General features: G+C 45.4%; 1 protein-coding gene across 1 annotated transcript in view; it reads right to left on the bottom strand.

The window, feature by feature from the left end:
- thsd7ba (thrombospondin, type I, domain containing 7Ba) overlaps positions 1–25,673 on the bottom strand; it is a 138,071-nt gene that overhangs the window by 75,693 nt on the left and 36,705 nt on the right. Inside the window, 2 exon segments of the mRNA XM_077001151.1 lie at positions 7,828–8,004; positions 13,329–13,663. Of these exon segments, the coding sequence (XP_076857266.1) occupies positions 7,828–7,981 (154 nt within the window). The 5' untranslated portion in view covers positions 7,982–8,004; positions 13,329–13,663.

Below are 25,673 nucleotides of genomic sequence, written 5' to 3'. Positions count from 1 at the left end.
ACTACACACGCAGCTCCTGTAGAAGTCTAGACCCGGTATCAACCAGGTATCTGTTGCTATGGCCTTCATAAGTAGGGCTGGCACAGCTGATGAATGATCTCTGTCCAAAACATTCTTCCCTGGAAACTCTAATGTACTTCACTACAGTTTGAATATCTCCACACCTACATCTCTTACTACAGTGCATTGAGGTTGTAATATACATCATGTATATATGTATGATGAATATGATAAATCCTCCATGGAGAAGAAGAGGGGTTTGCCACTAATTACCATAAAGCGTGAGATTGGCTACCCATGCACATGGAGGAGGGGTCACGTTTAATCACCGGGGAACCATTTCACTGCATCGCATAATAAGAGAGTAATTGTCAATGGCAAAAAGAAAGTGTCACTCCTAATCCTGTCCAGCTGTAATGAAAGCAAGATGGAAAGTGAAGTGTGTTTGACGGTGTTTACACATCTGCTCCTAACACAGCAGCTCTGCCTCTATAACAGTTTCCTCTCCGCCTATAATGACTCTTAACTTCATCTGCTGCAGGATCTGTAGGAGCTGGCGGTGACAGCAGCAGGGCAGTTATTTATACTGCATCAGAAGCTCACAGTCTGCGTTAATCACCATCAGCACATCTCAGCACAAGCCCCCCCCCCAACACACTCACCCCACACACATATCTCAGCACAGCACTAACAGCACACAAGATACAACACACAAAACCATAGGTACACCAGCACAGAGGTGAACAGAGATCATCACACATTGGAGATCCTGAAGAAGTCAAGGATCTGCCAAGTTCAGAGAAGAACCCAGGAGAACATGGTCCTGCTCTGCTATGTTGGTGAAGCCCAGAATCCTCAGCAATACAGCAGATGATTCATGTGAACGTTAGCACGCTACGCTCACGAGCTGTACTGAGGTGCCACGACACACATGCACCAGCCTCTTCCCACTAATCATTCTCTTTGATATAATAACGGTTATGTGTGACAATATAACCACTACAATGTATTATAATGGTTATTATATGGTCATATACAGTAATGATCTGCATAATGATCACTTTGTAATTTGTATTTCCCAGGGAGCCCACTGCTTAGGAACAGCAGAAACTATAAGTCAAACGCCATTTCATGTTGTGTAATAGTGTCATGTAGTGTAGTAGTGTCATGTTGTGTAGTAGTGTCATGTAGTGTAGTAGTGTCATTATTCATAGTAGTGTCATGTAGTGTACTAGTGTCATGTATTGACATTACACAACAACATTATTGTTGTTGACTAATTATCAAGCTCAACATGCAAAAGGTCATTTCAGAGATGTCATTGATCTCCACCATGTGAGGATGAATCTGCAATGGCGTGTGCAGGGTGGTCTGCTCATACTGTCTGATTGCTGGTGAATTACTAACACTAATTGACTTTTTAACCTCCCGTGTACACTTAAAAAACATCTTAAGAACAGCTGGAGCCCTTGAACTCACTGTATGCAACAGCCTGGTTAAGTTTGAAATTCAAGATGCCTCACAGATTGCAGAACTTTGCATGTGGTTGAGAGAACCTTTCTCTACCTGGAAATCATGTCTAAGGCTCTGAGACTCGAGCATTTCTCTGAAATCCAGAAACTTGCCAACATGATCTCCCATAGGACACGGGGCTGCTGGGAACTCCCAGAGTGCCGGGCACAGAGAGGCCAGCTGTCAGCTTTGATGATGGGCCTGGATCAATCACACTCCTGAGAGATGACACGACACTGCACAGGTGCGGAAGCCTCTCAAGAATGATCAATACCAAGAGCATTCACAAGCACTCTTCATCACACTCTTCTTCACCCTTCGAGGTTGCTTTGATAAAGAGCGAATACAGACGACCATTACATGACCTGGGGTCACATTTCAATTTTTACATTTTTGAGGGTTCAGGATGATCTACAGAAATAATTTAATCACAACCGTTTTTTATTTTTTTTCTGGGCATTAGTCATGTGATGTTCAGGGGGAACTGTATGAGTGCAGACATGCTAACCTTTAACCCTAGATCTGCAGATCCATCGAGAGCATTGGAAGTTTCCCTCTGGTTTGAATACACAGAGGTCCCACAGCTGGCATTATCTGCTTTGAATGCAGCAGAAACAGTGTTAGCGTGTTAGTGTGTCTCAGGAATGTTGAGGAATGTGAAGCATGCGTGTGTTCATCATTAATTAATTTTACGAACTGTCTCTAAAAACAAAATGAATTTGTGATCTAAAGCCAGCCAGTGATTTCTTGGATTCCACAGTATCCTCAGTCAAATACAATGTCTGTCTTCCTGTCTGTCTCTCTGCCTGTCTGTCTTGTTATATTAGGTCTAAACTACAGAGTTCTGTCATAAGGAAGCCTGAAGCTTTCTTTCTTAATAAAACCTTTATTTATTTCCATCTGCATGAATCATTGAATCATCAAATCATTGCTTTCTCTCTGATGGCCTCACTTTCAAGTTCCCATGTTTGGCTTCGTGTCGTGACTTTATTGTTCAGTCCAGCAGAGAATGCTTCACGGATTTCAATGCAAGGCACCCAGAAGGAAGTGTATTCTTCCACCTATTCTTCTGCAACTCAACAACTCCTCTTAAAATCACACAGGGTTTGGTAAGACAGCCAGTTGGTAAGAGGTGACCTTTTTGACAGTCGTGACGAGGATTTGGTCATTGTGCTGCTGCTGTGAATAGCACATCAACGGCTTCAATTTGAATATAAAAACACTCCAGAATGCCAAGTGAATGGGTAGGGGCAGTGCAAATGTGGTGGGGGCGCCCCCTAGTGAGTGGGTAGGGGCAGTGCAGGTGGGGTGGATGCTAGTCCTTCTACATAACTTATTCCATTTTGAAACAGGAAAATACCAGTCTGTCTGTTGGAATGAAGCACTTAAATGTCAGTATATGTAGAGTACATCTGAAAGCAGAGCACACAGGCGCGTTTTTCCTGCTTGAAGAGCGTCGTCAGACACCAGCGTGATCAGGGAAGGCTTTCAGCATAACGTGTGTGTAATCTACAGCAATTAGATGTACTTCGCCTCTTCCCACACACACTGTAATTTTCTTTGACTCTGATTCTATCTTCATTGCCAGCAGACTAGTTATCCTTTTCTGTCTGTTTGCAGCCTTTTCTGCTGTAAGTTATCACAGATTTATGATTCATGTTTTTTAGCAGTGAACACAATCAATAAATATGTTCTTTTTTAAAAAATAAAGAGCTACCATGCACTGTACACACCTTCACTTACACCGGTTGACTCGTGGCTCAGGGGTGAAACTGTTCATTTCTCTGACGTTTAAGAAGGGCCGTAAAAAATGGGACACAGAACAAATCAAACCACCCCCACCAACCCAGAGCCCCTGTGGGAAAGAGATGAGACATTCCACTGATGGCAAATTCAGACCTGAACAAAACATGCTAACATCTCTAAAATAATACCTCCAATGGTTTGCTCAAGCACAGGATAACCACCACAAACACTTCATTATGATTATCTACCGCAGTCAAATGAGACATGACTGGACCGCTCTGTTTCTGAAGATAAGACCTCTCACCAGTTTATGCTAATGACTCTTTAGCGTTAAAGGGAACAGCACCATGGTCTGAAGGCAGTGGTTCCCACACTGAGAGCCAATGAATCCAATGCTCTCTCTACACGCTGGACATAGTCACGGGTTCTCAAACAGCCCTGAACATCCTGGGACCGTCACAATACAATCTCTAAAGAGTGGTAAGCTAATTCATCAAAGCATTACAATCTAATAAAGTGATGTATTTTATAGAAGTTTATGGGCTTTCCTCTGTGCTTTCTCCTATACTCTTCCTCAGCAACTGCGACATTAGCCTCACTGCTAGCTCACGAATAGCTTTAAGCTGAATAGCAGAGGCCACAGTGAGCGTAAATAATGAAAGATTAAATGGGTTTGGGATTTCAGCACACACTTCTACTGCAATATCAAAAAACGAGAAGCAGGTTTGGCAAGTTTTGGCAAGTTTTATATATTGGCTTTCCCCACAACATTCAAATAAGATCCAATTAAATCCCTGTCACTACAATATATACCTACAAATTCTTTATGAAGATCTGGCATGAAACAGACACAAGCCTCCGGAGTGACTGCTGACAGCGTGTTTAAGTGGTGAGCGTCAGGTCTGGATCAGGGTGCCGCACACCAGCTCAGTGCTCTGCATATCACCGGGACCACATATGACTGCAGTAATGCAATCATTTATTCTTCTGGAGCTGCGAATGCCATCTTATCAAACAGGGCATCAATCAGACCCGCCTCTGCAGAGGACAGTATAACAGGCCCCATTCTCCATTCTGCCTGAGTCAGATATCTAACTAGCACATGGATATGGGTTTAAAGAAAAAAGGTCCATAGAAAGCAATATATTTTCCTCATGCAGGAATGCATAAAACTCTGGCTTTTCATAAATAGTCATCTGAAAGGTTTTGTGGTTGCTCAGCTTCAGCCTTTTAAAGGAAACCACAACAGCATTTCAAATCTGAACACCAGACACATTTCACATGACTCTGCAGTAGCTGTATGGGATGATTAGCCATTATGGAGCTGTACAAGTATGTATGATGGTGCCATCACACTGGCAGGCACTGTGTTATCTTACACTAGATTGAAGGTACTACAAGAGTAATGCATGTATTAGAGTGACAGTGGACATTCAGTCTGTATGAACAACTAATTAATAAAGGTCGAAACTAACAATGGAGTAGCTAGAATGAGAGTCACAAGGCAAACACAGTGGTGAGGAGTCAGGACGTGAGCCAGTAGTGAATCAGGAAGACAAGACAGGTGAGGAGTCAGGACTTGAGTCAGTAGTGACGAGAGCTCTGAGGTATCTACACCTGGGCAGATCCAGAGTAGAACACCGTTTGTTTCTGGCTCTCTGGAAGCACCTGAGGTGGAGGTTGTAACCCCACACTGGGAGAGATCTTCAGCCCAAGCTCGCTGGGAGAACCCAGAAACCTCCAGTTTATCATGCTGAGAGGACCGTGGATCTCTTATGGGGAGGTAGACTGCAACATGGTGACATTTCAAACCATTCAGAGCAGAAAGGGGCAAAACCAGGATGGACCAGAATGGCTGTGATGTTTGCTAACGTCGTCCTTTCTACGGGAATACGTTATATGCTCTCTCCATATAAGCACTATGAGTTTTATTATTCAAAATATGATTTTTTAAAACACTTTGGCATTTTGATTTCCTTTTACCTACGGTGCCTTTAAACTCTACCGCTGTGGTGATTTCTTTGTCTTCTCAACTTGACCTTTTAAAAAACACATTGTGACTTTGTGGTGAGATTTACTTTAAATCTGAAATAGGCAGAGAACAAACCAGGCTGTTAGTGTGGTGTAGGTATTGCAGCACCCTTAAATGCAGAGACTGTTCCACACTCCCTTACCCCGCACGCCCCCAAAACCTCGAGAGGGTCAGGGGTCAGAAGGGCCCGCCCCCACCTCTTAACGAGGGCGCTGTGTTTAACGAGCTAGACGATCCTGTCTCTACCTCCAGCCCTGACTGCTCCACCACCTCCCAGACGGCCGTGGAGGTCAAACCCAAAACACACACGAGCTCACTATAATGTGAAGGCTGCCGGCGACCAGGCAGCCCTGCGGGGAGGGTGGGGGCATGCGGAGGAGACAAGCGCAAACACCAGCAGCTTGTAGCGCACACACCAGTCTGGAGAAGTGAAAGATGTCACACCTCTGAGTGGCAGCAGTGCGTGACGTCCTTCACGTGTTAGCTCCACTCTGCGGGAACACTCCTGCACAACGTGTTGTGTGAACACAACGGAAGATGTAGAAACTCTGAGACATTATAATAGAAGGACACAACGTCAATAGTGCTAAAATTTTCCTGCAAAAATAATAACAAACAGCTCACAGTTCACAGTCGTGTACAGCATAGCCCACAATCAGCCAAGCCAGATGTAATAACTCCTGAAGTATGAAATAATAACTGAATATAAACATGAACTGCTTATTCAATTTGCTGCAGCACCTCCAGACATGCTCCAAAGAACAACGTTCTGTCTCTACAGAGCCACAGTACGCCTTTCACGTCGCCTTCGTCTCCACTGAACGCGCTTCTCTCAACGCTGAGCTGAACTCTCTCAACACTGAACTCTCTCAACACTGAACTGAACTCTCTTCTCTCAACACTGAACTGAACTCTTTTCTCTCAACACTGAACTGAACTCTCTCAACACTGAACTCTCTCAACACTGAACTGAGCTCTCTCAACACTGAGCTGAACTTTCTTCTCTCAACACTGAACTGAGCTCTCTTCTCTCAACACCATCTCCAGCCCCTCCATGCCCAGCAAAGTTTTCCACTGTACCCACAATGCAATGCTGGCACCTTATTCAGCGTTAGCAGGACCGTTGCCATGATGCTGCAGGCATCTTAGATGTTAGTAAGCTCATGTTGTCAGGTTCTTTATTTACACAATAAGGCAACGCATGAGCTGGGAGGATCCACGGCAAAATTATTAATAATTCATAACCAGGCACATCTGATTTGCTTCCTGGCATATCTAATGATTCCAATCTTGTGATAATCCAGAGTATTTAATATTCATTTGCTTGAGTGATTAGATTGAACTTCAAAGGCAGACAGTGGAGGCATCTGTAATGGAAGCAGTCTGCAGTCATATCTGCACATTAGAACAAACCTCTGTGTGTGTGTGTGTGTGTGTGTGTGTGTGTGTGTGTGTGTGTGTGTGTGTGTGTGTGTGTGTGTGTGTGTGTGTGCTTGTTACCAAAGAATAGATATGATGTCAACATCAGAATCACACTGATCTGACATTATTCTTTTTGAAATACTTCACATTCAAAAGAAATTAATCAATGTCTTAATCAGGAATCTAAACACATCACAAACAGTCCAGACAGAGTCTGGGGAGAGAAGCCAGTAGACCAAGATGAGAAACGATTTCTCTTCAAAAACTGTTACAACACCACAGCAGTTTGAATCAGTACACAGTTGTGAATGTAGGCAGGACACAGCATGCATCGCTGAAATATAGGTTATTAGAAAAAAAGTTTGCAAAAAATGTTTGTAAATCCAACATTTTCACTTTTAAAGCTTTACTCAAGAAGTTGTGTGAAGAAGAATAGGTGAAATAAACCATTGCAGGGAGGAAACAAGACTCATCCTTCCTGCCAGGCGCCTGAGAGATTAAAGACCCAAATCAGATTTCACTGTTCTGCAAAACTGGAGCAAAATGTGCAAAAAGCCATCTTACATCTGAGCACTGCAGCCAGAGCCATAAATCTGTACCCAGACAGCCCAGGAAGTCATTACTTACCCCCGTTTTGAGGACTGGGTTCACATTACTATATACATCATTACATGTGATTACATTCTCTGTGGAGAGGCTTTGCCATCAGAAGCACAGAGACAGATAATCCCTTGTGGAGCAGATATTACATGCAAACTGTCCCCACATCTTGACATTATCTGAGGAGTTGATTTCTGAGGAGTTGATTTCTGAGGAGCTGACCAGCTGGGTGTGATTCTCGTGAAGTCATCTGCTGTAGGAACCTTAGATGTGGGAAGGCAAAGTGGGCTAATTTTTTCTGTTCTGTCCAGAGAACAGTCCAGAAAGAGCTCAGCTCAGCTGTAGCACTGGACCATGAGAATGAGGACGCTACACAGCTCAAACACACGGCGCACGGGAATGACATCAGACTTTCGAGGAGAGGAGAGCAATGCGAGTGAAAGAAAGCCGAAGCCCACACAACCTCTGGCAGGGTGTAGGCTGTGGTGGAGGAGGATGGAGCCAGCCCGGCCTACCTGTTTTCCACGAATAGTGTCGGTCTTTGGTGGAGGCCACGTCTGCCCGTGTCTGGAGAAGCAGGAGACACACAGACAGGAGCAGGAAGCTCCCAGCACACCTGCCACCCCCCTGGCCGCCAAAGCCACTTCTTAGAATCATAGTCCAGCACATTTGCTCTCTGTTTTCCCCTAGACCTAAACAGGAGAAAGGAAGCAGAGTTACTTCAACCAATTACCTGGCACAGAGAAAATCTAGACCAGACACACACACACACACACACACACACACACACACACACATACACATACACATACACACACACGCACACACAAACCTACACACACACACACACACACACACACACCACACACACACACACACACACACACACACACCACACACACACACACACACACACACACACACACACACACACACACACACACACATGCAGCATGTCCACAGAAGGTCTGATTGGGTGTTATATTTAGAGAGCATATTGACAGGCAGTTTATATAATCATATATAATCTTATTTATTATTAGCATATATAAGTTGTCCTGATCTCAGGGTCTCCTTCTGAAGATGGTGAAGGAATTTTTAAATAATTATGATGATGTTCTTTCTGATGCAGTGCGGTAGGACTTGGTAAACATGACCAAACTCATGGGATGATCAGGGTGCCGCCAGCCTTGAAATAACAGGCCTTTAACACCTTTTATTGCGCCTATCCTCTGTCTTCATTATATATCCTGGCAGTGTAGGGCTCTCTCTCTCTCTCTCTCTCTCTCTCTCTCTCTCTCTCTCTCGCTTTCTTACTCTCTCTCTCTGTCTCTTCCCCTCTCTCTCTAACTCTCTCTCTCCCTCACTTTCTTTCTCTCTTGCGTCTCTCTCTGTAGGTGTGTGTGTGTGTGTGTGTGTGTGTGTGTGTGTGTGTGTGTGTGCCTGCCATGTGTGAGCAGGAATCTTAACAAGCATCTGATTCAGAAATAAACCTGAATATAGTTACTGGAAACCCTTTGAACTACCAGTCATGCAGCCATGGGCATTTTATTCTTCCTTGTTCAAATTGCAAAATTGGCTGTTGTTGAATTTGAATAAGCGTGTGTGTGTGTGTATGTGTGTGTGTGTGTGTGTGTGTGTGTGTGTGTGTGTGTGTGTGTGTGTGTGTGTGTGTGTGTGTGTGTGTGTTTGCGCGTGTGTGTGTTTGCGCGTGTATGTGAGTGCCTATATTTTATATCTCACTGCGTGCGATAAAAATCTACACACCCTCCAATAGAAAAACAGCAGCGGACTGCAGCAACGTTATTCCTTTCACACGTAATAAACCTCTCCATTGATAGCTGGAATGGGAAAGTAAGTCATTCTAAATGGCTTTGCTACCCAGTCTAGGGTTATTCACGGCAGAGAGCTCTCACGAGAACGGGAACACAGATTCAGGCGTCGTGCAGCATCACTGTACCACTGATGAGAGCCAATTTCACACAGACCAGTACACTGCAGCATTATCTAAATTACGGTTTTGATAGATTCCCTCCTCTTTCTGGGAGTGCACGCCATGCATTATGGAGCTCTCTGGACAGCGAGGCACTGCATCGTATATTGATGGATGAATAGCGATTAAACCTAATCCTCATCTCCCAATTGGTTTTTGGTTGATTTCATTTGGGAAAATTAGATTTTTATCTCGTTGCTTCAGCAGTGTTTCAGAAATCGGATTTGAAAGGGAGACAGTGAGAGGTGCCGAGACCACGGTGGTGTCTGATAATGACAGTGTCAGATGAAAAACGACATCACGGTGGAAGAAAACTTCTCACATTTAAAGTATTGTAGGCCTATTTGTATTTTCATTGTCATCGCGATATGAACCTGTGTGATGAACACATCGCAAAATAAGTGACGAATAAGAACAAAATCGCGTGCACGGAGCGTGTAAACACATTTTATTTGACCTATCAGATAAAACATTCACACTATTGGACCCAACGTGTTAAGCCCCGTGTTCCTCTTGGTTGTGTCGTACAGTGAATGCTGAGTTGGCTTTGTGTTCTCAGAGATCACTTATGTTCCGTTACGTTTTTGTTCGTTTCTTTCAGTTGGAAGCTCCATTTTAATTGAAATACTGTTTAATCTAAATGAATTTCTTTTAATTGATTGGGTATTCGTGTAGTTTGCACAATAAAAGTGTTTAACATGTATTTATTCAGTGAGCATCTTGGCAGTGTATCTATATGTTAATACAGAAATACACTGGAACTGCATCGAGAATATGCACACTTAAATATTTGTATATTTATCGCAGTGTTGAACACTGTTATCGCACGTTTTCTTAATATCGTGCAGGCCTGAGCGGAGCGGAGCGGGGCCATACGATAGTGATGGGACCGAGAACTGAGAACAGCGAGATTGATTATGGACAAACCTAAAAGACAGTCCAGGATCATAGAGCAAACTCGAAAAGATCCAGAAAACATAATCATTTATAGAAAGCACAACAAAGCGCAAACATGAAACAGCGGGCAGGCCGAGTACGACAGGCGATAATAAACAGAGGACTGTACAAAAGACCAACGGCGACACTAGGGAAACACGGGGCTTAAGCAGAGAGGCTCATTAAGGCAAAACGAGGAACGGGAGAAATCAATGACACTCGGGAGAAAGCAAACGAGGTGCGGGGCTAAACGAAAACAAAACAGCAAACGGAGACGAAACCCAGGACATAAAGGCAGGAAAGGTAACCAAGGAGACAGATGACAGTGAGTGACCCCTAGCCTGTAGGTGTGCACCTCCGCGCTCAGGGACTGGCACGCCCGGAGGTGCTTAAGCCACAGTCCTTAAACTCTGGTCTCAGTCCCTTTATCTAGGAGCTGGGTTGGATATTGCATATGGATATTACATCTGTTATGACTGAACCAGAGGCATTTCTGAACATTAATTATTAGAGTATGACATCCTGTCCATGCAGTGGCCGGCGCTGATGTGCTGTGTTTGTGGAGGAATGTGTCTGACAGCCAGAAGGGTACAGAGTCTTCCTCCCACCCCTCAGCCTCTTAAATGACACTTCTCTCCTCCTCTCCCTCTGTGTCTCCTCCTCTTCCTCTCTCTCCCCTCCTCTTCCTCTCTCTCCCACCATAACGCAGGAAGGCACACAGACTGTGTCCATAAGACTGGCATGTTTGGACCTCACCAAAAAAAGGTACACACACAAACACTCACATGTGCGACAAGCTTCCCCACAGATTTGAAGGCATTCCTTATAAATACGAACTCAAATACACCAACACCCACAGCAACAACAAACAAACTGCCGCATCATTGATATGTATAGTCTGGACTTACTAAAGGTAAGCTACAGTTTATCAAATACTCCCTGGCCCGGGTAGCTGCGGGAGCTCAGTGGGTTGACGGATCGAGTCTGCAATGTCTCTGCACGCTCTTGGCAGTGAGGGTTTCGGGAATAGTAACACTAATGCTAATGCTCTTGTGTGTGTGTGTGTGCGTGTGTGCGTGTGTGTGTGTGTGTATCTTGCATCTTTCACCGCCCGCACAAGGTACTCAGGAAATCTGACGTGTCAAAGTCCTGAGGTTCCTTTTCAGAATAACTAGGTCGAACAGAGCTGGCGGGCATGGCTGTATGGCGGAGTGCAGTGCCCAGAGGCAGGCACAGCGCCACGGCAACGTGCCACGGCAACACGCCACGGCAACGTGATGCTCTCCACACCACTGACATTTCGGCAGAGATGCTGCTTTTTGCAGCAGTCTCACAGAACCTGAACAGGTATTCTGCTTAACATTGTGAATAATGATCCAGCAACATAACACTCCCCTCCCAAGCACACACACTCTCACACACACTCACACACACACACTCACACACACACACTCACACACACACACACTCACACACACACACACACTCACTCACACACACACACACTCACTCACTCACACACACACACACACACACTCACACACACACACACACACACTCACTCACACACACACACACACACTCATGCACACACACACACACACACACACTCACACACACACACACACACACACTCACACACACACTCACTCACACACACTCACACTCACTCACACACACACACACACTCACACTCACACACACACACACACACACACACACACACACACACACACACACACACACACACACACACACACACTCACACTCACACACACTCACACGCGCACGCACACTCACACACACACATTACCCTCACGGGAGGAGAGAGCACCTGGGAAACCCTTTTACAAACAGGTGCACTAGATAATTAATGTTTGATTGCATGGTTCCTGCCACCAAGCACCCCAAACAGTCTGAAGTTTCTCTCTTGGCCACAGGGATGCCGTTTGGGAAAATCAGGAGGTTCCGTCCCACCTCTGCAGGACACGGGTCCATCTGACAACTGAGGAAATGAAGCATCTTTGAATGCTTCTCTAGTATGGCCACCTCTCTCTCCCCTCTCTCCTCTCTCCTCTCCCCTCTTCCCTCTCTCCTCTCTCCTCCACACTAACTCATCCACTCGGCACACAGTTGAGGGCCTAGTCTGATCACTCTGCCTGGTCTGATCACTCTGCCTGGTCTGATCAGTTTGCCTGGTCTGGTCACTCTGCCTGGTCTGACCGTTCCTGGGTAGTTTGGAGCTGCTTCTTCAAAGAAGAAACCCTTGACTAGGTCACCATAGAAATACACAGTAACACACCATAGAAATACACAGACACGCTCGGCTAACACTTTAGAAATTTGTAGCCTAGACGTCCACTGTGATTGCATGTGTGCTTGTGGAGGGTCTGATTTGAGGTCATCTTCTGAGCGTGAACACTGCTTATTTAGGCTTATTACAAAATACATTCAGAAAGAATAAAAACGTGTAATCTGCCTACACTGTGCATAGTTGTCCATTATGCAATAGGAACGTCCCCTCTGGCAGTAATATGAGCACTAAACACCAACACTAATTTCAGTTATGAACATATTGTTTACTGTAATAGACTTTATGGACATATGGCTTTGGTGAGTCCGACCAGAACCACAGCAGAGCCACAGAACTGTGGATCCCACAGGAGGCAAAACTACACTGGATCTGAGGTGATATCCAGGCTTCTAACAGCTGTCTGTCTGTCCCTTTCTGACAACAAAGCAAAAGGGCAAGAGGTTAAATGAATATGTTTGACCAGAAGATTAAGAGTGATGAGTCTCCCGTAAACAGTGAGATGTGTCAAATCACTGCTCCACTCCTTTCCTCCTAATAGGCTGAGTACGCTGTTGCCTTAAACCATTAAATGACAGCGAACGAGCCCACTGACACAAAATGGCCGCCATCCTTCTTCATTACGCACTCCTGTCAGCCAGCAAAATGTCCTGGAGAGGTGTTGATGGGGGAAGATCTCTCTCCACAGCTGCAGCGGACATCCATCACCAGTGCACGCCCATGAATACTGGCCTACTGGGCAATTAGGGTGGGTAGGTGGGTGGTGTGGGAGCTACCTGAAGGGCGAGTGTGAGAATCATCGTTTTAGCTGTGACAGGAGGTGTGTGGCAGGGCGTCCAGCCCTGCTGGGACGCTGCAGGAAACGTGCGGGCTCCTCAGGAAGCTGGCTGTGACACGTGGGTGGCAGATAAACGCGGCCTGTCTCCCCCACCTGCTCCACACGTATCATCCACAGGCCAGGATGCAGTTGCTCCACCCCCAGGAAGAGTAGCAGGAGAGATGTGCTGTCACGCCATCGCCGACCGGGGGCTAGATAACCCCGCAGTGATTGCTGGATCAAATATCTCCCCTGCGTAATTCCTCTCAGAAAGACGTCTAGATACCAGCAAGCCTGAAAAAGACGGAGAGAGAGAAAAAGAGGGAGAAGGTGAAAAAGGGAGAGAGACAAAGAAAGAAAGAAAAAGAAAGAAAGAAAGCAGATTACAGATATTATCACAAACAGAAACACAGCATGGAAACTTGCCTTCTGAAATGTCTACCGCATGCTATACTGAGCAATTTCTGTATTTTATCACATTCAGAATATCACAGTTGGTTTTTGCGTGCTAGCACGTAGCTAATCTATTAAGTGGGACCCCAGAGTGAGGGGTGATGACATCCTGCGAAACAGAACAATCTGTGAACTTCAAAGACATGAATCACACCAAACACCCTACACACAACCATCATGAGTCACAGGCACAAAAAGTCCAGGAATAAAACAACTAAAATAGATGAAAATCCAGCTGTCCAGCAGGACACATACTTGATTCTCCAGTCTCCCTGATCCACAGGACACGCTGCTGGGACTCTTGTGCTGCTCGTTGCTGGATGGCCAAAAAGAATCTGAATCTCAGTTTGTGTGCCAGAAAGCTGAAGAATGTAACTTTGTCATTTGTCACATCCAGTGGATTTTTTTTTTGTCTGTAAACATTTTGCAGTGAGACTCTCACTTCAAAAATTCCAGATGAGCTTTTGGAGATTACTCTGACAGTTCATCTGTCATCCTTCATTACAGATAAAGCCCTAACCACAAAGCACCAGTAGTGCTGTGTGTGTCCTCTCCTCCTGGCTGACACGCAGTCATTACCTGTCCCTGTCAACACTGTGTCAATGCCGGAGGCCAGACCAGCCCTGGGAACTCATCCCAGTCATCCCAGTCCAGGTCTGACTCCATTAACACCCAGGTGCCCTTGTCCCCTCCACCATCCTCTCTCTTTCCCCCTCTCTTCCTTCTCTCCATGACTCCCTCTCTATTGACTTTCAGCTCTTTGCAGTCTCTCTCTCTCTCTCTCTCTCTATTTTCCACTACTTTTAAGTTTTTAAGTCCCCACAACAGTGGGCAAAATGACCACATGGAGCTTCAGGCATTTCACTGGGGGGCCCGGCAGGACAAAATAAATGAAAGAAAAAAAAAAGAAAAAGGATATTGAACTAAAAAGCAAAAGGTGGATCGATTCTGAGCCCAACACCATGGGGATGAGGTTGGATATCCTCCAGGAGCTGTCCAGATACGCTGCATCCCAGCAGAGGAATCAGTGTTGATTTCAGTTGCTTCCATCTGGAATGGAGCAATGCTTGGCCTAAGGACTTCTAACAGCAGTGAAAGGACAATTCAGAGCCACTGAGATATATCTCACTTGTAACTAGTTTCCCCAAAATCCTCATTTCATGTTATAGGAAAAAAGCGATTGCTGTATTTAAAGTTTAACACACGAGGAGCTCTGGCTTGTGGGGCATTCTTCTGCCTCTGCGAGTGGGCTCCTGTGGCCAGTGAGGAAGAATGGATTACACCTCCTCTAATCTTCTGCACTGCTCATATGTGAATAACAAAAAGTAAATATGTGTCACCAAGATAGGGCATGTGAACCAGAAAATGTAAATATTATAATTTAAAATACCAATGTAGCAATGAAGGTTCCCTGTAGTATGTTTATATATTCACACTCCATCGCAGGTGCAGTGGACAGTGACCAACCCTGGCTTCAGAACCAAGTTTTCCAGAAGATACACTTGTGCTTTGATCACCATAACTAAAAGCCAACTCCCCGTGAAGTGAGAAAGCACAAGAAAAGAGAACTGTTCTTTATTCAGAATTAATGTTTTGATTCGAAGATCTATTTTGAACATAAACTGGTTTCTGGGAGAACCTCAGAAGCACATTGCTTGCACAGCTAATGGACATCTGTACAAAATGTCCTATTTATTTGTGAACATTGTGTACTGCACTGGACTTTAATGAGCATGTGTGCAGGTACATGAGCACTGATTAGGAGACGTAACATCACCAGAAGATCAAAGCCCCACCTACTGACAGATAGAGCTGCCCACCAGGACTCCAAGACCACACTGACCAAACTAAACATTCCCTGGATCAACTACAATAAAGCATACAGATCAATACCACATAGCTAAGACCTTAAGGAACTTTATCCACAACTCAGTGTCAATTTGAAGACAATTACACATTGTTTGCACTGCTGTACTGCATAAGACTTAACCTCACACAGATCAGTGAGTGGGAACAGGTATAGATTTGACCTTCCATAAGCTCCTGTTCATGGATGACATCACTCTACAGGTACACCCAAATGGAAAGGAACATAGATCAACTCCTGGTCTGTCCCAACTCCTAGGGTCTGTCACAACACCTAGGGTCTGTCCCAACACCTATGGTCTGTCCCAACACCTATGGTCTGTCCTAACACCTAGGGTCTGTCCTAACTCCTATGGTCTGTCTCATCTCCTAGGTCAGGGGTGCCCACAAGTTTTCAGCTTGCGAGCTACTTATAAGATGACCAAGTCAGAAAGATCTACCGGGGGGGTGGGGGGTTGTGAGGTGGCGAACGAAATTTGTTAAGCGGGGGGGTGTATTTGCGTTGCGTGTGTCAAACCCTAGACGTCAGATTGGCTACCATGAATGTCAATCAAAATACAACCGTCAGTGCAGATGGGCGATTCATCCACTACTTTTTAATGTCATGCGATCTACGCACATTCCTTTGCGATCGACCGACACTTCCTTCGCGATCGATCGACGTAATGGGCACCCCTGTCCTAGGGCCTGTCCCAACTCCTAGGGTGTGTCCCAACACCTAGGGTCTGTCCCAACACCTAAGGCCTGTCCCAAGTCCTAGGGTCTATTCCAACACCTAGTGAGCTGCCCAAGTAGTCACCAGTTACATAGGCAGCTGTTTATGTAGGCAGCATTTTAACCAACATCCATCCTCACAAGGTCTGTTATCGACACCCTTTAATTAGAGATTAATTTCCTCACAGCTTGTTCTCTCCAAATGTATGTGACTGGTGTTTATTTACCTCAGTTTCCAGCGTTGCAACAGTGTTTTCCTCTTTCCCATTTTATAACAATTTAAATTCTTGCGTGAGAAAAGCTATTTATTGTCTTAAGACATTTGTTAGTTAACTGACTATCCACGACCGTAGCTAAGGCTTCCAAAGTCCACTAAATGCTAATGCCTAGGTGTATAAAACTACAAAATGGTCACAAACTAACCTAAGAGGGTAATAAATGCTATGTTGTTTTGTGTCTTGAATATTATAGAAACAGCAGAGAGTATTACAATAACATACATTTGAAAATGAGTTCACCATGAGCAAAGGTTGTGCTTGTGTTGAATCATGGGTTTGCCGTAGCAGATTAAGCTATCTCAGCATCTGTGAATTGAAGCAGATTAAGCTATCTCAGCATCTGTGAATTGGAACATCTTAAGTATCAGGAGTGAGCTCACTCATTAATCACACGTGACCATGTAACAACATGGAGGACAGCTACCATTACCTGGGGATTCATTAATCACACGTGACCATGTAACAACATGGAGGACATCTACCATTACCTGGGGATTCATTAATCGCACGTGAACCATGTAACAACATGGAGTACAACTACCATTACCTGGGGATTCATTAATCACACGTGACCATGTAACATTCAAGGTACCTCCATACAATAAGAAAGCACTCAGTCATTTCAATGGGACTCATTTCAATGGAAGTTGGTTGAATGTTAATAATAAGATGTTTTGTTATGAAGAAGATGTAGAAACTGCAGATGCAGTGGTAATAAAGTGGTATAAATGTATTTTTCTAACTTTTCATATTCCTTCCTTGGTATGTTTTCATCACTTGGGACTAACACATTTATTACCAATGCTATTTTCTGTGTCTTATCTACTATCACAATGTATAGTTTATTTGCCTCTGCTTGTTTATCTGTCTGTGTTTGGTCCCACAGGATCTCGTGCGGTTCTCCACTCTACGGTTCCTTGGGTGTGTCCTGCTTGAACACTCTTAGGTCTCCGTGAGTGTGATACGCCCCTACTTTTCCTGCTCAGTGGATGATCTTGTGCTACTGTGATTAATGACTCAGTCCTGTCCTTCAGTCCAGTCTTTTCCAGCCATTGGAAGGATTGTGGCATGTCAGTCGTCCCTGCTGTCTGTTAGTGGAACTTTCTAGGGAGGTGCTTAGCCTACCACCACACCTCCTCTGCATCCATGGTGACATAACCCCCATCTGACTGAAGCTCATCCGCTCATCCTCAGGTTTATTTCTTGGACATACAATATTCTTGGATGTTGTTTCATACCTCATCCTGGACAGTGGATCTCCCCCTCCTTCTGGCTGACATACAGCTCCCATATGCTGGCCCTTGGCTGTAGAGATGCCCGTGTGTACCCATGCATTGTGAGGAGTTTTCTGGTCTTGATGTCAGCAGTTAACAACAGCTCTGCCTTTGGTGTCTTGTGTCCGCTGGGTGTGTGATGACGGGCAGGGCAGGTTTGTTTATGGCTGGGAACCTGCTGCTCCTTTTCAGCCTGGCTCGCATATGCATAAATGGACATAATGACAAAGGCTCCTGAATTGCAAGATAATTGCAAATGAATCCTGTAGTCACGGAAGACAGAAGGCATTACCCATTTCCTTTTAAAGCAAGACAAGTTTATCTGTATAGAATTTTCATACAGTGTCAATTCAGTGTGCTTAGAGAAAGAAAGATGGCAGCTCAGCTGAAATTAAATGGAAGACTAACGTATGTAGTACTGGAACCCTGCTGAGCGTGACCTGTGGCAGCACGAGCCTGGAACACATGACATATCACCTGCACCAAAATCTAGAGTTACACACAATTACATTTAAATGTAGTTAGTTCAGGACATAATTGAACCCTGGTTTGATTTACTCTCCCTCTCTCCCTCTTTTTCTGTGTGTGTGTGTGTGTGTGTGTGTGTGTGTGTGTGTGTGTGTGTGTGTGTGTGTGTGTGTGTGTGTGTGGGTATGGAGATACAATCTGTTATCAGGCTTTGTGCTGAAGCAGCACTACGCAAGTGAGAAGAGAGAAGATGTGGGAGCCCTTCACATGAGCGTTGGAGGCCAGGGGTCGTGAACTCAATCAGTTCCTGGTTATTGGGTGGCCCAGCCCAAGCTGCACACCTACGGGCCGCTGACGTCCGCCTCCCCCACACCGCTGCAGGGTGTGGGCGGCTGCTCGGAGAGGTGGAGATCCCCGTGTTGTGGGGAAAGAATGCCAGTGAGTAATCAGAGAGGCTGTGTGTGTGTTAAGCATACAGCATACTGTAAACCGCCATGTGCCAAACACACCAGAGCGCGTGTCAGATCTCTGGCGGTTTGGGGACGACGTTGTTCTTCACACGTGTCCCGTGTTTGTCCTGCTGACTGTGACTGTCATGCTTCCTGACAACGTCAGATAGTTTGAAACCAGATGAAATTTTACCATTGCTTTCATATAGAAGTGAAGCACAGAACGTACTTCCCACATGCATACACATACATACAAACACACACACACACACACACACTCACTGTGTTCATTGTAATGTCAGCCTTCACTTCCAGAGTGTGATGAATAAATATGAGATAAATGTTCTTAGAAGTGGTACCAGGGGTTCTTGTATGAAGGGACATTTAAGTGTGTACTGCACTAAATGCATTCTGGCAAACTGCAGTGAGAAACAGAGAAAAAGCTCAATCACGTTTCAGTGATCATTTTAGTTATCCTGATGAAAGCTATTTTCTGAACAAGACATGTCATGTACAAAAATACATATATCATCACCAGATACAATTCAATTAAAAAGATTCAGTTAGTATAAAAGGTCATTCATTTCCTTTCTATCCAAAGAAAGTATATTTCTCGCTAAAATATTAAATTGTTGAATTTAGTTATGATCTAAAATAGACTTGTTTTAAATTGTTCCAAGGTCCTGAAATTTTATGTGAAAAAAGGTTGGTTATACAGATCTCCATACAGAGCACACACACACACACACACACACACACACACACACACACACACACACACACACACACACACAGACACACACACACACACTGAATGGCCACTTTATGAAAGACACCCATGAAGTAGTGCGCTTGTGTTTGACCTCCATAGCAATTCGTCATGGCATAGATTGGCATGGATTGGTGTGGATTGGCATGAATTCCACTAGGTGTTGAAATCATTTGCAGGAATGGTGACCCACACAGACAGGACAGCTTCTGGCAGTTCAGATGGAGGTACTGACATGCTCTAAACAGCCTGTTCTACTTCCTCATTCCATCTCGTCTCAGAGATGCCCTATCGGATTACAGTCTGGGGACTGTGAGGGCCAACCAAGCAAGGAAGCTCTCCGCCATGTTCCTGGAACCAATCCATGACTACTCAACCCTGTAGCATGGTACATGGTCCTGATGAAAGAGTCCTCTGGCCTCAGGCGGAACAGCTGTCATGAAGGGATAAACTTGGTCAGCCACAGTGCAGAGGCAAAACCCTACTGCCCAAACACCCATCCACAGGTATCAGAGGATCCAGGGTGTGCCAAGAACACACCCCCTAAACTATCACTCCACCTCCACCTCCCTCAGCACCACACAGGAACGGCCCAATGATTCATACTGCTTGCATTACATTGTGAGCCTCCTACGACGAGGCGACAGGAATCTGGGTTCATCTGACCAGGTTTTCTACTGCTCAGCAAGGCAATTTCTGCACTCTTTTGCTCACTGGAATCTTTCCATTTTGTTTCCCTTAGAGAGCAGTGACACTTAAACTGGTGGTTTGCTGTTACTCAAACTGGTGGTCTGTGGTTATAGCCCATCTGTGCTAAGAAATGACAAGTTGTGCATGTGTTGTGTTCAGCTGCGGTTCGCTCGACTGTACAATGCAGTACAGGGCAGGGCAGTCGTGGCCTAGTGGTAGGGAACTGGTCTTGTGACCGGAGGGTCGTGGGTTCGATTCCCAGACCAGAAGCCATGACTGAGGTGCCCTTGAGCAAGGCACCTAACAACCAACTGCTCCCCGGGCGCCGGGCTAGGGCTGCCCACCGCTCTGGGCACGTGTGATCCACAGCCCCCTAGTAATCACTAGTGTGTGTGTGTTCAACCTGCACAGATGGGTTAAAAGGGGAGGACAAATTTCGATTGCAGTGTAAAAAAAAAATCACAATTGACAAAATATGACACGTTTGTCAGAACAGCTGATGACCTCTGACCCCTCATGACGTCCTCTGACCTCTTTTGTGGACATCTTGTTTATGTCCACAGGACTTTCATCAGCTCATTTTTCCTCAGTCTCCCAATTTTGTATAATCACAAGGTTGAAGTACTGTCTCCACCGAGTCTAACACAGATAATCATGTGTTTGTTAATCAAAGTTGCGAAGACCTCTTGATTTTCCCATTCTAATATGGATTCAGACTGAAACTGATCCCCTGAAAACATGTCCACCTAATTTTATGCTGCACTCTGGAATCCTGTTCTTCCATACAGGGAAGCTCCACTCACAAAAGTACAGGTGTGTCTAATAAAGTGGCATTCAGTATATATCCAAGAAGATTCCAGGTGAGTAACTGCAGTGTGCATACATTCCCAAGCCACTTTATTTGGTACACCTGTCCAACTGCTCATTAACACAAATGTCGAATCAGCCAATCACATGGCAGCAACTCAATGACATGGCCAAGATGACCATCAGAATAAGGAAGAAAGGTGATTTAAGTGACTTTGAACGTGGCATGGTTGTTGGCGCCAGGTCTGAGTATTTCAAAAACTGCTGATCTACTGGGATTTTCATGCAAAACCATCTCTAGGGTTTACAGAGAATGGTCCAAGAAAGATAAAAAATATCCAGTGAGCAACAGTTTTGTGGGTGCAAATGCCTTGTTGATGCCAGAGGTCAAAGGAGAATGGCCAGAATGGTTTGAGCTGATAGAAAGGCAACAGTAACTCAAATAACCAGTCGTTACAACTGAGGCATGCAGAAGAGCATCCCGGAACACACAACACGTTGAACCTTGAGCCGGATGGGCTACAGCAGCAGTAGACCACACCGGGCGCCACTCCTGTCAGCTAAGAACAGGAAACTGAAGCTACAATTCACAGAATTGTACAATAGAAGATTGGAAAAATGTTGCCTGGTCTGATGAGTCCCAATTTCTGCTGTGACTTTTGGATGGTAGGGTCAGAATGTGGCATCAACAACATGAAAGCATGGATCCATCCTGCCTTGTATCACAATTTCAGGCTGGTGATGGTGGTACAATGATTGCATCATGGATGTTCAGCCGACAAATCTGCAGCAACTGCATGATGCTATCATGTCAATATTGACCAGACTCTCTGAGGAATGTTACCAGTACCTTGTTGAACCTATGACATGAAGGATTAAGGCAGTTCTGAAGGCAAGAGGGGGTCCAACCCGATACTAGCAAGGTGTACCTAATAAAGTGGCCGGTGAGTGTACATAGACATATTAACAATTGTAGTAAAGTACACGCGATGTCCAGAGAAACTGTGCAAACATAAAGCAAAGTGCTTAATCCAGGACCAAAGCATCTGAACTGCAATTCAGACTTACCTCATTTCTAATTGCATAACTACATCTCTCTCTCTCTCTCTCTCTCTCTCTCTCTCTATATATATATATATATATATATATATATATATATATATATATATATATCAGAAAGCAAAATAAAGTAATTTATACTCAATCCCTGCAATCCACTAGAGAAATATTCCAATTTGGCCAGACAATAGGCGGCAACAGCAGCTGAAGGAGTCAGACGGGCTCTATCTCTTGCAGGAGTATGTCTGGAGCTGTATTATGGTGATGAGAGCCCGGCACGCTGTCTGTGCTCTCCACTGAAACCCTGGGAAGCTACAGGACTTCCAGCCTCATCTGCTGTAGCCATCGGCTCATATCCTGCATGACTGGTGGGAAATAAAGAATCTCTGCTCTTATCAGCAAAGCCCATTTGGACTAAGGCAAGGCTGCCTAATACTGATAGATGTGTTAATTCATGCAGAATGGATCACAGGGGCAGGGAAAGGCCTGTTTAGGCTGTTCTACATGAAGCACACATGAGGCTCTGCAGATCTTCTGAGAGCGCTGCTTTTATACACAGTGACTGCTCATTTACATGAGCGCTTAAGCCTGTGACATCACAGGGATATGAAGTCAACAAACAGGTCAATTAGCACTGTTAAAGGTGTTAAACTGCACTAAAAGGGATGAAACAATGAGATGCTACAAGTTTAAGGAAAAGGGAGAGATAATGAAAGGAAGCGAGAGAAACAGAGAGAGAGAGAGAGAGAGAGTTTTTCCAGGACTAGTTTAAAATGAAGAGATAACAAAAAAAAACATGACAGCAAACATCTGGTAGCCCCTCAGGACAGCAGCCTGTCAGCCTGCTGCACAAGTCCTGCCCATTCTGCACAAGTCCTGCCCATTCTGCACAAGTCCTGCCCATTCTGCACCGGTCCTGCCCTTTCTGCACAAGTCCTGTCCTTTCTGCACAAGTCCTGCCCATTCTGCACAAGTCCTGCCCTTTCTGCACAAGTCCTGCCCATTCTGCACAAGTCCTGCCCTTTCTGCACAAGTCCTTTCCTTTCTGCACAAGTCCTGCCCATTCTGCACAAGTCCTGCCCTTTCTGCACAAGTCCTTTCCTTTCTGCACAAGTCCTGTCCTTTCTGCACAAGTGCTGCACTTTCTTTTTTTGTGGTGCTTTGTTCCAGTTTTTGAACGTTTTTGTCTTCATGTGGCTGTGACCACCGTGTGCATGTGGAGATGGTGACTGGGGTTGAGGTTGATTGGGGTTGAGGGTGGTCTGGATTTAGCTGTATGTGGTATGTGCTGTAAATATCCGCCATAGTAGAAAGATGTGAAATGTTGATGTTGAAGGAACATTTGTCAGGTGCAGAAAACTAAAGTCATTGGAAATGGCCCATAAAAACACGTAATGTGAGAGCAGAGAGGGCAGAACAATGAGCCGGAGCGGAGGAAGCTCGCCTTAACGACCGGAGAGCGTGCATGCCCATAGAGATGTGCACGCCCAGAGAGACGTGCCCCCTAGAGAGAGAGAGACATGCCCCCCAGGGAGACATGGCCCCCAGAGAGACATGCCCCCCAGAGAGACATGCCCCCCAGAGAGACGTGCCCCCCAGAGAGACATGCCCCCCAGAGAGAGAAAGACGTGCCCCCCAGAGAGACATGCCCCCCAGAGAGAGAAAGACGTGCCCCCCAGAGAGACATGGCCCCCAGAGAGACGTGCCCCCCAGAAAGAGAGAGACGTGCCCCCCAGAGAGAGAGATCTGCCCCCCAGAGAGAGAGATCTGCCCCCCAGAGAGAGAGATCTGCCCCCCAGAGAGAGGTGTCGGAGAGGTGGGGACACTGCTGCCTTTATTTCTACACACGTCTGTTCTCTACACTCGGCTGATAAGACTGTCTTGAGTGGACACCTGGTCGCAAACAGGCCCTCCAGACCTGCTCTCCGGAGCGGGGCCTCTAATCGCCCACTGGGGGAGGCAGGGGAGACGCACACACAGACAGGAGACAGGCCGAGGCAGGGCTGGTGCCTGCTAAAGTCAATTACGCAGTGGTGGAGTCCAAAGAGAAGGGATTCATGGGTGAAATTAAAGCTCAGGGTGGCAGATGGTCTGTCAGAGGCCACCACTAATTCCATAAACATGGAGTGCAGCTGCTCCAACACCTCCTCATGTCAGCTTAATACTCCCAGATCTCCAAATCTCTAAAAAAATATAAGACTGTTGAGTGCGGGACTAGGGATTTTAAAATGTGACCTCGATGACAGAGAATAAGTGTTTAAAGTCTAGTCTTATTATTTGGATATTAATATTTAGGCATGGTGCTCCGTAGCTGTTGTGATTTATTAAGTAACTGCTCTGTATTTAATGTTAAATGTGGCTAGTTAGGAGCGTGATGGAGGAGAGTCTGGGGTGTAAAGTGGAAGCGCTGGTGTGTTTGAACAGAGACAAAGGGCCATACCACTACATCAGAATCCCAGAGGGACATGGGAAATGTAGTTCAGGGAAGCAGCAAGTCAAGATGGAGTGTCAGCTAGAGCTTAGGTTAGCGTCCACTAAACACAAACGACTGTGTGGATGAAAGCAAAGAGACAGAAGGGCAAACTGTCCTGTCCTTATGCCCCTGGTGCTAATAGACAATGACCTGTCTTTATGCCCCTGGCACTAAGCTGACCTGTTTCTAATAGAAGTAACTTTCTTATAGAGAGCACTGCTATGCCACAGAAAACGAGTTCAAAACAGTGGCTATATTAATAACCACAAGTTAACTTTACATTTGTGAAAATGGCATTCACAGCAATTGGCGATTCTTTCCTTAACCATGCACATCTGCATCTGACCTTTAAAACACATCACTGATAGGAGCAGCGTGAATAAAATAAGTGATGATGTCTGTGTCTGTTAGAAACACCACCAGCACTGCAGTTGTGCCTTAACTTTTGCCTAATGTGATGCTGCTAATCTAGTTTTGAGTCCAACATTAGATGAAAAACACAACTTCACTTCAGAAGACACAAAGGAGACCCCTTCACTTCAGATCTCTTCTCTTGTGTGATCCTTTCTCTGCTTCGGTTCACAGAGCATTTAGTGAGGGCTTTCCAAAGCGTCGATATGCCTGCTTAGTAGGTCATTCACACATGTTCCGCAAACAAGCTCGACCTTACGCTTGCACTCCACACTCAAAGTCACACGTCTGGTGGCTGTAGTCTGTTGGCGGGCTGTTCGGCCTGGTTCTAGAGCCCGAGCAGAGCTCATTTGGTCTGCCGCCGTGCTGAAGCTCCAGCCAGTCAGACAGACAGCGTGAAGAGGAGTGGAGTGTGTGAGACAGGCTGTCGTCCCTGTGACTGGATTAAGGGGTGTAGCAGGGTGGGTCATGGGTGGGGCCACGCCACAGCTGCTGTGTGGCTCCATCCACAGATCTGTTCTCTCTGCATGGGTGACTTCACCTATTGATCCAGTGTCCGATATAGAACGCTGGGGATTAAACTTTGACCCCTC

This window comes from Brachyhypopomus gauderio, chromosome 4, assembly GCF_052324685.1.
Source record: "Brachyhypopomus gauderio isolate BG-103 chromosome 4, BGAUD_0.2, whole genome shotgun sequence".
NCBI lineage: Eukaryota > Metazoa > Chordata > Actinopteri > Gymnotiformes > Hypopomidae > Brachyhypopomus > Brachyhypopomus gauderio.
The sequence above is the reverse complement of the archived record's forward strand: the minus strand, read 5'-3'. Positions and strand labels throughout refer to the sequence as shown.